We start from the raw sequence: 14,212 nt of genomic DNA, 5'->3' as shown, positions 1-14,212 counted from the left end.
TTTTTTATTTTCTCTCTCTCTAACTAGAAAAAAAAATTTCCTCACCCTCTCTCTCTCTAAAACTCCGGCGAAGGGGTTTCCTTTCGCTGGAGTTTTAGAGAGAGAGGGAGGGTGAGGAAAAAAAAATTTCTAGAGAGAGAGGAAAGAGAAAATAAAAAAATGTTTTTTTTTAATATTTGAAGGTCGCCGACCGGAAATTTGGCCGGCCGCCAATCCCTGCCGGAGAAGATGATGATGTGGCGTGATAGGTGACTTGGCAGAGAGAGAAAATGAGATGGAGGAGAGAGAGTAACGGACAGTTAAAGATAACGAAAAAAAAAGGGCCATACGGAAATATTTGCTAAAGTAGGGGGTCAGGTAGGAAGCTGGTCACAAAGTTGGAGGTCATTTGGGAAATAACCCTTATACTACTTATTATCGGTAATACCAATTATCATTAATTAACACCCATTACTGCACGTTAATACCCTCTTGTCTCCTAACTTCCTCCTCTACATGCAATTCTCATTTCCCCTGTACAAATCAATGTCACCTATCCTCTTTTCTCATCCATGCACAAACCAACCAATTATCATATATTTTCTCGTTAAATTCAATTTTGTCTCTCACACACAAAAATTCGTGTTGGGTTCCCTCCATTTTGCACTTTCTAATTAAATTTGGTGTCTAAATTTGTATGATGTTATAAGTTTTTTTTTCTTGTGTTTAATATGTGTTAATTTTTATTTTTTGACATGAACTCCAATAGTCATTCAATCGGACATCGATATGAATTAGATAAGCCATATAATTACCATCATCAAAGTCATCTTCACCCTGAAAGTCATTCCTAGCTTTAATTTATTTATATCATTTAACACAAGTAAATAAATATTATTCCAGCTCCACTATGGACTACCGGATTTTGGTAGTAGAAGTACAACTAACTAGCCAAACAGTTGTTGATATTAGATAGAGGTGTTAGGACTAAGGACCAATAAAATTCATATTTTGGATGATTTTCAAGATAGAAAGTTAAAAAGATTATGGATTTAATATACTGTATAAAGTATTCGTTTTGATAAATTTTTTTTTTTTAGTTGTTAATTATTCTGTTTACAATTTCTTCATTTGGGATAAACTTGCAATCTCTAAATTCAAATCTTGTTTAGGCTACCTCCTATATCAAAGATTAAAATTGATGCATTCTGAGTACTTTCACTGCGCTCCACCACAGTAAGAAGAGCTAGGTTTATGAAAATTAAACTGCAGCACTTATATGATTATCTCTCTGTATATATGGAGAACTGCATTAGGATTGAATTGAAGCTGGGGTTGACCCAATTGAACAAAGATGATGAGTATGGAAACTGATTTTCATTCAGAACCTCCATACATATCAAGATCTTAATCCCAAACTGGCAAACTGTACCCCATTTTCTTCTTTCCTTTTTGGAGCTTTGCACGGATGTCTATGTCAATTCATCATCAACTTTCATCAAAGAAAAGAAATCTCATTAGCTCATCCTTTCCACTAGCTCTCTCTGTCTAGATTTATGAGTAGCTGTGTGTGTGTGTGTGTCAGGGTTTCTTGAGCTACTTGATAAGTTTGGAAGTACTTGACAAGAAAAACTCAGTTGCAGGAATATTTCTGGAGTATAATATTGTAAGCTATACCTTTCTTTTGGCCACGTGTACTAACTAGTATAAAAAATCAAGAGATATTTAGCGATACCTCCTCATCCCTAATGTCCAATTAGGGATACCCACTATTTTAATTGGATATTAGGGATACCTCTTTTTTGTACTTAAAATACAAACTATCTTTAATCTTATTGTTTCTTTTTTTTCTTCGATATCTTATACCTCTTCGATGTTATGCTTATCAACTTATTTTCATTTCTCATAAAAAAAATTTCTCGTATCTATCTTTTTTTAATTTACCAACAACATTTATCAAAAATTTAAAATTGATAAATCCAACGACCGGACATATTGTATTTTCTTTTCTTCCTTTTCATATAACTACGACCGACATAACACTCTAACTTTGCTCTTCTCGTGAATTTTTCTATCTAGTTTGTAAATTCACGACTAACATAACACTCTAATTTCGCTCGTTTTAAAAATTTTGCAATCTCATTTGCAAGTTCATTGGGTAATTTCATTTGAAATTTTTATATTTTTTGTTCGATTCATAATCTCAATTTCCATTTGTATTTTTTAAATGTATACGAGTTATAATTAATAAAAAGAACAATAGATATCAAGAGATTTTCTTCAAATCGGTCACATACATCAATTTTAACGTAAAATAAAAAACAAATAGAAAGTTAATTTTTTTTTTAAAAATACGATTTTTATTTCGAATTGTTGTGATTTATCAATTTTAAATTTTCGATAAATATTGTTGGTAAATTAAAAAAAAATTGTTTAAGAGAAAAAAAGACTATGAGAAACGAAAAATAAATTGATAAGCATAACATCGAAGAGGTATAAGAGATCAAAGAAAAAAAGAAATAACAAAATAAGGATAGTTTTGTACTTTTAAGTCCAAAAAAAGGGAGTTTCTCTGATATCCAATTAAAAAATAAGTATCCCTATAAACAGGCCCGTGGAAGGCCCAGTGCGGGCCGTGCGTCCACACTGGGCCCCCCACAGCAAGGGGCCCATTGGTGATGAGCTATTGAGCTTCTTTAGTTACTACTAAAATATAACGAGGTAGGGTTATTGCAGAAAGAATGACAGCCATGTCGGTAAGATTTTCAAGATATGTCCGTCATGCCTTGGGTTCAAATCTCCCTCGGGTCCTTTTTTTCGAAACAGCCAACTGCCAACCCTCCTACTCTAATCTTATTTATTGGCTTTATTTAAGTATTCTAATTTTAATACTCAAATACATATATATACACACACACCTAATTTGCAAATCTCATCTATTCTTTATCACATTTATCTTTCTAGATTTTAATTTCGGATTGCATGAGATGGCAACGTTAAAACCCAAATTTTATGTAAAAGTCTTCCCAAGAGAGAAATTTAATTTCGAAGAATGTTAGGTCAATCAAAGAGCAATGTCATAATGGTTTAATATGACTTTTTACAGATAAATTCTTTTAAAATTTGTGGTTGTTACTTTACGTGTAACGTATATCTTTTACTTCGCTTACTTTTTTTTTGGGAGAATTTGACATACACCCCCACTATTATATGAATATTAGGACTACACCCCCACTTTTTGAAAACTTTTGATATACACCCCCACCTGGACGGAAGCCGTCAACTCAGAGTTAAGTTGGGTGTGTGTGAAACACACGCGCCAACCATGACGATTTTACCCTTTTGTAGATGTTGAAATATTTTGAGCGATTTTGACATACACCCCCACTATTATATGAATTTTTGGACTACACCCCCATTTTTTGAAAAAACAAAATTTTTCAATTTGCCCTCCAACGATCATCTTTTACCTTTTTTCTTATAAACATATTTATCTTAGACAAGCTAAAAGATCAAAGCGAAAGAACTTATTTATCCTATATGTCAAATAAGATAAATAAGTTCCTCCCATATAAGATAAATAAATTCTTTCGCTTGATATCCCAAATAGTTCCTCCCATCTTTTCTATAGTTTGATATTTCAAATAGTTCTTTCGCTTTGACCTTTTAGCTTGTCTAAAATAAATAAATTTATAAGACAAAAGGTAAAAGATGATCGTTGGAGGGCAAATTGAAAATTTTTGTTTTTTTCAAAAAATGGGGGTGTAGTCCAAAAATTCATATAATAGTGGGGGTGTATGTCAAAATCGCTCAAAATATTTCAACAACTACAAAAGGGTAAAATCGTCATGGTTGGCGCGTGTGTTTCGCACACACCCAACTTAACTCTGAGTTGACGGTTTCCGTCCAAGTGGGGGTGTATATCAAAAGTTTTCAAAAAGTGGGGGTGCAGTCCTAATATTCATATAATAGTGGGGGTGTATGTCAAATTCTCCCTTTTTTTTTTGTATAAAAGGGCCCAAGTAAAAGTTTGACACTGGGCCCCTAAATTGTCAGCCACGGCCATGCCTATAAATACCCCAAAAATCAACTTTGGCAAGATTAAGTTGTTTACACTAATTTTGTATTTACTTAATGTTTAGAGTTATTTTGTGTTTGAGTCATATATGTAGTTTAAATCACAAACAAACTAAGTTTAACGGTTTACTTTTATTCAAAATGCTAGTGTTGTTTTTTCTTTTGTTAATATTATTATGCCGCTAAATCTTAAAGGTGGATTTATGTTGCAACTTACATTTATTTCCTTAGAGAGTTATGAGTGAAAAGTTCAACAAAAAAAATAAATGAGTTATGAGTGAAATGTTAGGAATAGTTTCCTTCTTTCTTCTTCAACTTCTTCCCATTTTCTCTCCAATCTCTATTCTTCAACGTACACAAGTAGAGTTTAATTTGTCATTTTCTCTCCAATCTCTATTCTCTATGCTCATTTTATAAAAAATTTGTTCAAATTATGGATTGCCATATCTAATTAATAATAAATGCTTGAAAGGTAGACAAAATAGTTTTAGAAGCTTAGTTGGTAGATATTTTGTACTACACCTATATGGGCAAGGTTCAAAACTCTTTGGTAACATACAAATTTTTATTTCTAAAATCTTAACGATGTATGCATATTATGTCTGTTTTATGAACCACTGGTTGACCAGTTAGTTGTGCATCTAAATCGAAAATTCAGAGGTCACAACTCACATGGTTCAAAACTCTTTGGTAACATATAAATTTTTATTTCTAAAATCTTAACTATGTATGCATATTATGTCTGTTTTACGAACAACTAGTTGACCAATTGGTTGTGCATCTAAATCGAAAAATTCAGAGGTCACAACTCACTTGGACAATTCACGGTGGAAGTGAAATCTATATCGATGAATTTATACATAATATACTCATATCATATTAAATGTCGTGATTGTTGGAGTCTATTTAAAAAATAATAATCGAAGAACAAAAGATCATCTCTCTCTTCAATAGTTGAATGTAAAGATGGTGAATGAAGGGAAGAAAGGTGAAAAGTGACCAGACAACAAACAAGGAGACTGTAGTCGTAACACTCACATGCATAATCAAGAGGAAGAATAGCAATTCAAAAAGATTCTTATATCTTACTATGCACTTTATCCAACTTCAAAGGTCATGAGATCTCCAAATCACTCCTTATAATTTATAAAGATAAGGTGTTAATATTAGGAATAGGAGATAAGCCACATCTTTTGTCACTTCATTCTTTTAATTTAGATCCGGGTCTCTAAACCACATATATGATTCCAAATTTCCAATGAACTAATGTGAGCTTCACAAAGTTCATATTTTATTGTAAACCGAAACTTTACTTGTTTTGTCAAAAACAAATTAATTAAGGACTACTTTCATTTTGTTATGAATTGTTTAATTTAATTATTAAAATTGCTTAATTTACCAACATAAGCACTTTCATTTGTTAAGTTACAGATAAGTCTGTATATAATAGAGTTGCAGGCTAGCCGGCATAGTTTTTGGTTATAGAAAAGGGTTTATTATGATAATCCAATAGAAAAAATTTAACATAAGAATCAAAATAGTATATAATGTGAAGTGATGGAACGTCAAATCATTATTTCCGTGCACTCAATAGTTAGTATCGTTTATGTCCACGAACATTCCTAACTATCTATTTGAACATACGCGAGTCGACGTGGAAAATCAACAACATCAAAAAAACAATTTTGTATAAGTTCATAAGTTCTTGTCATTCACATATTCAAATATATTTGTGAATATATGCTCATAAAATTTGCATTGTGCAAAATACGAGCATTCGACAAAGATCTAGAAAAGTACATGAGAATTGACAATCAAAATGGTCAAAAAAATGAAAAATGAAAAAACATTTTCTTTCATAAATTTAATAATTTTTTAACCATGAATTTGGAAATTAAAAACAAATTACAAATTCAGATATGTTATGTATATTATGACAAATATCTTGACAAATAAAACTCCTCGTAAAGAAACCTAAAACCAAAACTTACAAAACCTGAAAACGGCTATGAGGATTCGGCAACCATGATAGTTAAACAAGATCTGAAGGGAAAAGTGGAGAGAATTGAAAACAAATTGAGATTTCTTTAACATAAAAACTGAAATTTCGAAAATAACAAGTTATTAGTTAAAATGGTTATTCTGGTTAAAATGTTTTGCACTTAATAAGCAAATAATTTTTCATCAAAAAAAAAAAGAAAAATAAATAAAATAAATTAACCAATTACTTTCAAACGGAAAAGTATCATAATATTATGTGTAATTATATCTTATGCTAGAAATATTATCTCTAATTTTTTCTGGTCATTTTTTATTTTGCTTAAAAATACCCTAATAAAAAGATCATTTTAGAAAAAATACTAAAACTCGTGGAACATGTTATAAAACTAATGGATTCTTTTTTGTAATTATATATATAAGTTTTATCGAAATCCAACATTTGATGAAAGAACCAAAATTCAACTTAAAACATACGGAGTATATGTTTTAAGTTTTTTTTGTTGCAATATATGTTTTAAGTTGAAGGGAGAAAAAGACGTCAGTTACATATGTAAAAAGTCATATTAACCTCTGTCATTTTGACGTGCTTAATAATTAAGGGATGTTATAAAACTATAAAAGAACCAAAATCCAATACATCATCCTCATTGTAAGATGGAAAGTTGGAGTTTATAAAGTGGGTGGATGGGTTAGTAATGTCACTTGAATGATTAGCTTGTTTTACCATAGAGACACATCTGACTCCTTAAACCACAATTTTTTTTGCAAAGAGTTAGGGGCCCTAACTCTGAAATTAAATGTAGTAATTTGACAGAGTGAAAGGATTTAGAAAAAGAGATGCAGCTGGTAAACGTCTTGTACGTCAAACATGATGTTACAAATTTTATATTCTCTTATTTGTTAGTTTTTAGTTAATTTTTCCAACTCATTATTTTCCCGAACCATTAATACCAACAAAAATTATTAGTTAGAGATAATAAACTAATTTTAGTTTAGTTTGTATCCTTACCGACAAGAGATTATAAAATTTGAAGTTCCATATTTATTATCTCAATATTTGTTATTTTGAACATACGGGTATGTGTTCTTGCTTACCAATATTTTGGAGCAAAGAAAACACAACTTTAATCCATCTAATTTGAAGAAGGATTATCGAACTTAGTTCATCTTAGACTTTTGCTAAATACATCTAAAAAAATCTATTTTGTTCTTAACATTAATGGAGAAAAAGACTCCAAATAAATTTCGCACCAGACTTCAAAATTTTCAGTTACGCCACATTATAATGAGATGTAAAACTTCTCCTCCCACCTTTCTCATGTGTTTCCCTTCTTATTTCTTTTTTAGAATTAACGCCAACTATAAAATGTTTGTTGATTTTTCTCTACTATGAATACAATAATATTCGGTTCAAATAGATGTCTTATTTGAAAAAGTAACAGAAAGAATAAACGAATTACCCATTTAGATACATTAAAGAAATCGTTTGGCAAATAAAATGTAGACCCTAAAACCCTAAAAGATATTACAAAGTTAAAATAAAACTACACATACTTTAGGCAAGTTGGAGAAAACAAGATTAACATGAGAAATTTTGTTCATGAGTTGTAATCCAAAGGCATTGAATTTAAAGTAACAAACGTATGAGTCTACTCTGCCACACATCAAACTATCACAAACCACCAAAAAAAGTTCAAATCATTGATTTTGAGAGATCCAAAATTCAACCCCTTTTCTAGATACACGTGAAAATCCGCCAACCAATAAAGGTTATGCCACGTTTGCCCTAGAATCTCCTATACCCAATAGAGATTGGACATGTCAATAGATAAGTAAATTATACTGGAATGGGTAAGCTTATAAGATTATAGAGAATGGAGAGTAATCCATCTGACCATGGATTGGATGCCCATGATTTAGGATAATTTTGATCATTTGATGGATGATCCTTCCAAAATGGCCCAATATGTTGCCCTAAAATTACAATGTTGGTGGTGTTAGAAATTATTTGAACATTAAAATAGAGTTGTAAAAGTTAAATAATAATTCGTAAATTCATATTTTTCTTTAAAACATTTGAGGTAAAAATTTTGCACTTATATAGGCAATAAAAAGGTATTAACTAATAAAATAGACCGTGGCAATAGAAAAAAGAAAAGTAGTTATGTGAAAGGGTGTTACAAAATGACCATTATTCTATTTGGTAGTAGATTGTTTTTTTTAGTTTATCAATTGTTTCTTTCGTGATTATATTACCATCTATTGTTGATTGTGTTAGGTCGTTTACTGTGTTTTTACTCACATACGAGCCACAACCCTGTCAATGATAGCATCAAACCAATTATTTTCCCACCATTATCTTATGTCTTCGTGATATAAGGGGTGACACATTGTCCATAAATGTTTGGTTGAAATTAACAATGAACCATAAACTTTCACTTTTAACTCCTTATACTTTAATTTCATTTCCAGTATAAGTTTAAGAGATCCAAAAATTATTTCAAAATTGTTGTATATTTATTCATGATTCATGAAGTATTGATTATTAAACGGTGAAAGAGTTGAATCAAGTCAATATAAGTTCAAAATAAAATCTCTAAGGTAATATAGTTTTTGTGTTTTGAACTCGAGACCTGAAGTAAGTAGTGACACCAGTTTGTATTCAACCGATAAAGAGAAAATCCAAAATTTAGGATATCCGAATTCATACTCGCTGAATTCTTACAGGATTCAGACATGAATATGATTAATCTATTTTTTTTTCCTAGTCTTTAGTTTCGTAGTCGTTTTCGTAATTCGCAACCGGTTGCAAAATGCTTGCAACTAGTCGCAAAAGGGTTCAACTCGTTGCAAGAGGGTTACAAAAAATATTTGCATTGCATTTAAGTTTTTAACCCACCAAAATACAAATATTTTGATTTTTGACCAAACAAAATACAAATGTGTGTTTTGTTTTAACTACAAAAAAACTTGAAGTTAGATCGTTGGTCCTCATTCTTGAATTATATATGTATATATATTTATTTATTATAATAATATAAAATTAACAATTAAATTTAATGGGGATTGTAAAATAAAAGAGATTTTTTGTAGAGATCCATCCAAATTTATAACAGTTAAAGATTGATTTTGTATTGCAACTTCCATCATCTTTTACTTAATTTTTACTGTTTTTTCACATGTTTGATTTGGTTAACTAGATCAATTATTGAACTCAATCAAGTCAAACTGAACCAGGTCTAACGAAGTCAGTCGATAATTTGATCAGTTTAACTCGACTGGACTCGGTCTCAGACACTAATTTGACTAAATTATCATGGATTGGTTTGGCTTCAATCGGCCTCTAAATAGTTGGCAACCGAGCGCTGCTCACCCCCTTCTGATTTATGGTAATAAGTGTATAGGGTGGGAATGGTAATTAAGTTAGTAGGAAATAATTGGTCAGGTAATGTAGAGGCAAAAGCAGAGAAATATACAGTGGTCCTCATATCTCCAGACCATGGAGCTGTTGTTTACAAGCCGTTTGTCTCTTCTTCAGTATCTGTTCTCTCTCTCTCTCTTCACTTTTATCTCTCTACAGAGGAACTTAGAGAGAGAAAGTATAGAAAGAGAGAGAAGCTGTGTGGAGTTTTCAGAACCTTTAACGGATCTCTCTCCCTTATCTAGACCTCTCGTGACATATTAAGCCACAAAATAATAACATCTCTCTCTCTAATATCTATCTCTCATTCTCTCTGTACTTTTTTTGGGTTGAATTTACTGTGCAATATATATAACTGAGATTTCTACCCATTTTTTATTTACTTATTTAAGAAACTATCCACACTGAAATCCTTTTTCATTCTCTCTCTCTCTCTCTGTTCAAATATCTCTTCTAATTTTGTTTCTGCACTCATTTTGATAAACTTCTGAGGTCGAGATTTTTAGGGTTTTCTTCAGATTTTTATGTTCCTCTAGTAATTCCAACATAGATTTCATCTTCCCTAGCTTGGGTTTTATGCTCTTGACTTTGGTTAATATTCACCACAAGTTAGAAACAGTCACTGTTTATCTTTTCAGTTAAAACCCTTTTTTCTCTCCTAAAAGTAGTATAGATTTCTCAGATGGGGTTTTAGGGTTTTTGTGTTTTATCTTATTTAAGAGTTGGATTTTTGGGTAGGGTTTATGATTCCTTAGGTTTTCCCTCTTTTAAAGTATTAGGGTTTTACATAAGATTTTGAGTTTCCCCTCTAGATAGAAAGAAAGTCACCTTTTTTTTCCCTTCAAAGTCATCAAATTTGAGATAAATTTCCAACCTTTATGCCTCAAATTTGTGCCTTTTAGGCTAGGGTTTTAGAATTTGAGTCCACAATTCTGGTTTCTAGTTATTGAATTCTGAATTTTAGACATTTTGAATCATCTTAAATCAATGTCCATTTCTTTAGCTTACCAGTCTCTTATTGCTATAAAGGTATATTTGGGTGTTTAGAGTCATAAATTTGGATATCTATCTTCCAATCTTCTAGGGTTTTAGACTTTGAATCCATAATTCTGGTCTGAAGTTGTTGAATTCTTTCTGCTTTGAATTATCTTGAAATCAATCTTCATTTTAAAATTGCAAATGTCTTCTTGTTTAAGTGGAGGTGGTGGAAGAACTTACAATCTCGATCTCGATATCGTAAAATCTCCATCTTCTTCTACTAGAACAACATCTTCATCTCCATCTTCAACTCTTTCCGAATCAACCGATTCACCAATCAAAATCTCCACTCGAAAGCCTCGAACACCTCGAAAACGTCCAAATCAAACGTATAATGAAGCTGCAGCTTTACTCTCTACTGTCTATCCCAACATTTTCTCTGTCAAGAACCTCAAGAAAACCTTCAAACATTCAAAACCATATGGTTCTTTCTCAGAAGAATCATCTGAATTACTTCCACCATTTCAGACCTTTGGCACTGCTGAATTCTTAATCCATCCACCTATTCCTGAAAGACCCATTACAAGAATTGAGTCTAAACCAGTGAATTCATCTGAAAACCCATGTCAAAGTCCTGAATTTCTATCGAATTCTTATTCGTCTAACCCATATGAGATGGTCGAAGATGATTTCGATGCTGAATCTATTCTTGATGAAGAAATGGAAGAAAGTATTGGAATTGATAGTATAATGGGGAATCTTAGTGTAAATGTGAACACTATTGATTCCTTTGAGCAATTCAATAATGGGTTGTTTTTCAATTTCAATATCAATAATCCAAATTACTATGGAAGATTTGGGTTTGGTGGGAAATTTGATTTTGGGCTAGGAGGAGTAAGTGCATTTAGACAAGTTGATAATGGAGATTGGTGGAGGTTCCCGGCCGTCAATGTTCTTAACATTTCGCCTAAATTGAATATCAAAACTTCGTCGGAGAAAAAGAAAAAGAAGAAGAAGAAAGATAAGAAGAAGAGAGAGGTAGAAGAAGAAGAAGAGAAAGAAACAGAGATGGAGATAGATATAGAAAAAGGAGAAGAAGAAGAAAATGAAGAAAAATTGGAGAATTTGGATTTGGTTAAAGGGGAAAAGAATTCGGGTTCGAAATTGAGTTTAGGGTTGAAATTGAACTACGAAGATGTTTTGGTTGCTTGGTCTGATCGTGGATTGCCATTCTCCGACGATATTTTTGGAACAGAGTTATCGGAATCTGACGCCATTGTACGTTTTTCATCTCCTTCCGGAGAAAATTAACCTTTTCACTTAACTTTTAATTTCTTACACTCTTTTTACACCTATTTTAGACTAACATAGTTAAGATTCAGTTTAAGAGCTGATTTTCTGTAGTTAATTTAGATAATTATCTTAAAATAAAAACTATCTACAGGGTCTAAATTTTCAAACTGACTTTCCACAATAATCATCGAGAAAATGTCACGTTCAAACTCTGATAATACACAATTCATCTAGGTCAAGATAAAATTGTTTTTCCTTGTCGAGTATCATCTCCAATTCAAATGTGAGTAATTCAAAGGAGCGATAACAACTGTTTTGCCAGTTAATTGTGTATCTACTACAAAAATTTGAAAGTCAAATGTTCCATCACGGAAAGATAAAATAAATTGTTTTTATATGGCTTTTAAACCCAAGATTTGATAATTGTAGTTATCGAATCTATTCAATTTATATATTTATTCTTCATGTATCCACATGATATTCAAAGTAATGTCTTTTCCTCCATGAAATTTTTCAAATGACCATCCCTTCGGGCACGGAGGGTTTTTTTGCGTGTAACCGGCCACTACTTTACTATTGTAGACAATCTAACGGCTAAGAATTGCTCTCCAGTTTTCGGTGGTATTCAATGCCATCAGGAGTCGGCAATTTTAACCTTTTCTGATAATTAGTCTTGTGATTACTTCATTATAAGTTTGGTTTTGACCTATTTGATCAAACGGTCTAAAGTCTATATCAATTTCTCCTCTTTTATTTGTTATGTAAAATGACAATAGTGTCCCTAGAGACATTTGTTGAATTATGGGTTTTAATTATTTTGGCAGGCTCGGCTGGGGCAAATAGATTTGTTTGGAGAGAATGGAGTGAGAGAAGCTAGTGTTTTGCGGTACAGGGAGAAAAGGAGGAGCCGGCTTTTCTCTAAGAAGATTAGATATCAAGTAAGAAAAGTCAACGCAGATCGACGGCCCAGAATGAAGGCAAGTAAGACTTTCCATTTTTTCTATTTCTCTTAAGAATTCTGAAAGGCGCGTCCTATAAATGTTAAAAGCGCCTCCCTCCGGCCATACTAAGTTTTGGCGAAACTGTGAGGATAGAAAGTGCCTTTAATATTTATTTGGGTGCCTTTAACAATAAATGACATTGCCTATAAAACCTCCCACCTCATAATAACAAGGATGAAAAGTCAGAATCTTCTACGGATAAAACATAAATTACGAATTTGAAAAACATATTACACTAGTTTAAAAACCTAACTGCCCCATGAACTTCTGTCCCGACAAATGTTTTTTTTTTTGTTGAAGTTGTCCAACAAATGTTGAAGTTAGTGATCTTTTGGATATACATCCACAGTGGCACTATTAATGTTTACTCGTTTGTTCGGACTTTTTGTACAAATGTGTCAGCAATATGATTTTTGAGAAGGGAATAAACAAGGCGGCTTCGATTATATCACCACTTCCACCTATTACCTGTTTTTAGGACCAAAAAAAAAGGAATTTCATTTGTGCTACTTATAAAGTTTCTAAGTTTTTCTTTCCAATTTTTTGCAGGGCCGATTTGTGAGAAGGCCACCAACAACAAGAGATGAAGAAAAATATAAAAAGTAAGAGAGACGAAACAATTTTAGATGGGGTAAAAATGTCTAAGTCGTCAGTTATCAAATATCAGTTACTAGCCGATATATTAATCTAGATAGAATATCGCCGATATATTAGTGATCTCTTTCTACTTCTCGAGTTGCATTAAATGGTGTTCAACTACAGGGTAAACAGAGAAGAGACAATTTTATGCGATGTTTTTTGTATTAGTTTTTGTTTATTCTTCTTCTTCAGTTGTATAAGAAGAATTTTTGTTGTAGTTTGTATGTGATTAAACAAATAGAAGGCAGACTAGTAAAGGCAGGAATCTGAATACTTTTGAGGAATAAAGTTTTGTCCACCTTAATTTTCTATAATTTTCATTTCTTTATTTTATTAGCATTTTTGGAGATGCATTTGTAGATTCCATGATTAGTTGGATTTTTGTTATGTTATAACTGAAAGTCGCGGAAGCTATCGAACCTATCCTAGAAATTGATCCGATTATGAAGATTAATCGAAAAACTAAGTCAAAATCAAATATGCGAACAGAATTTAACGAGGTTCGGCTTTAAAGCCTACGTCCTCGGGCGAACAAGAAATCTTTATTGAAGGATAGATGAAGACGACTAACACAACCCGTAAGTTCGTCCCAAGATGGTACCGCATAGAAATTAACCTTCTATACTAGATCTTCGACGACCGAGAAATTTAACATCGCTCAAAAACTATGAAAAATTTCTCTCACTCTTGCTCTCTCTCTCTAGCTCTCTAAAGAAGAGTTGTTGTTGCTTGTGTTGGTGTATGTTACAAAGACTCAAGACCCTTATTTATATTACAATATAAGCCGGTGGGGAACCAAATTTTGGAAACCAAAATTTAGAAA

At 32.0% G+C, this 14,212-nt stretch overlaps 1 protein-coding gene across 3 annotated transcripts; it reads left to right on the top strand.

Annotated features, from left to right (window-relative positions):
• Nucleotides 1-9,395: 9,395 nt before the first annotated feature.
• LOC147556336 (protein CHLOROPLAST IMPORT APPARATUS 2-like) lies at nt 9,396-13,700 on the top strand. 3 transcript variants are annotated; one of them, XM_086664210.1, is made up of 3 exons: nt 9,396-11,734; nt 12,574-12,726; nt 13,300-13,700. In XM_086664210.1, exons 1-3 carry the CDS (start codon nt 10,658-10,660, stop codon nt 13,354-13,356), a joined length of 1,287 nt encoding a protein of 428 aa, XP_086520336.1. In that variant the 5' UTR covers nt 9,396-10,657; the 3' UTR covers nt 13,357-13,700. The 3 variants fall into 3 exon arrangements, 2 of the variants coding, with proteins under 2 accessions (XP_086520336.1, XP_086520337.1); XR_015235312.1 differs by having other exon boundaries at nt 9,557-12,177; nt 12,237-12,726; XM_086664211.1 differs by having other exon boundaries at nt 9,557-11,734; nt 12,574-12,730.
• Nucleotides 13,701-14,212: the final 512 nt, after the last annotated feature.

Source organism: Eschscholzia californica, unplaced genomic scaffold, assembly GCF_041429995.1.
Source record: "Eschscholzia californica isolate CP2 unplaced genomic scaffold, dmEscCali1.0.p SCAF_2, whole genome shotgun sequence".
NCBI lineage: Eukaryota > Viridiplantae > Streptophyta > Magnoliopsida > Ranunculales > Papaveraceae > Eschscholzia > Eschscholzia californica.
This window is presented reverse-complemented; position numbering and strand designations above follow the sequence as displayed.

Coding starts and splice junctions, on each gene's coding strand:
- LOC147556336 (XM_086664210.1), top strand. CDS start 10,658: ATGTCTTCTTGTTTAAGTGGAGGTGGTGGAAGAACTTACAATCTCGAT. Junction 11,735..12,573: donor TATCGGAATCTGACGCCATT/GTACGTTTTTCA, acceptor TTATTTTGGCAG/GCTCGGCTGGGGCAAATAGA. Junction 12,727..13,299: donor ATCGACGGCCCAGAATGAAG/GCAAGTAAGACT, acceptor AATTTTTTGCAG/GGCCGATTTGTGAGAAGGCC.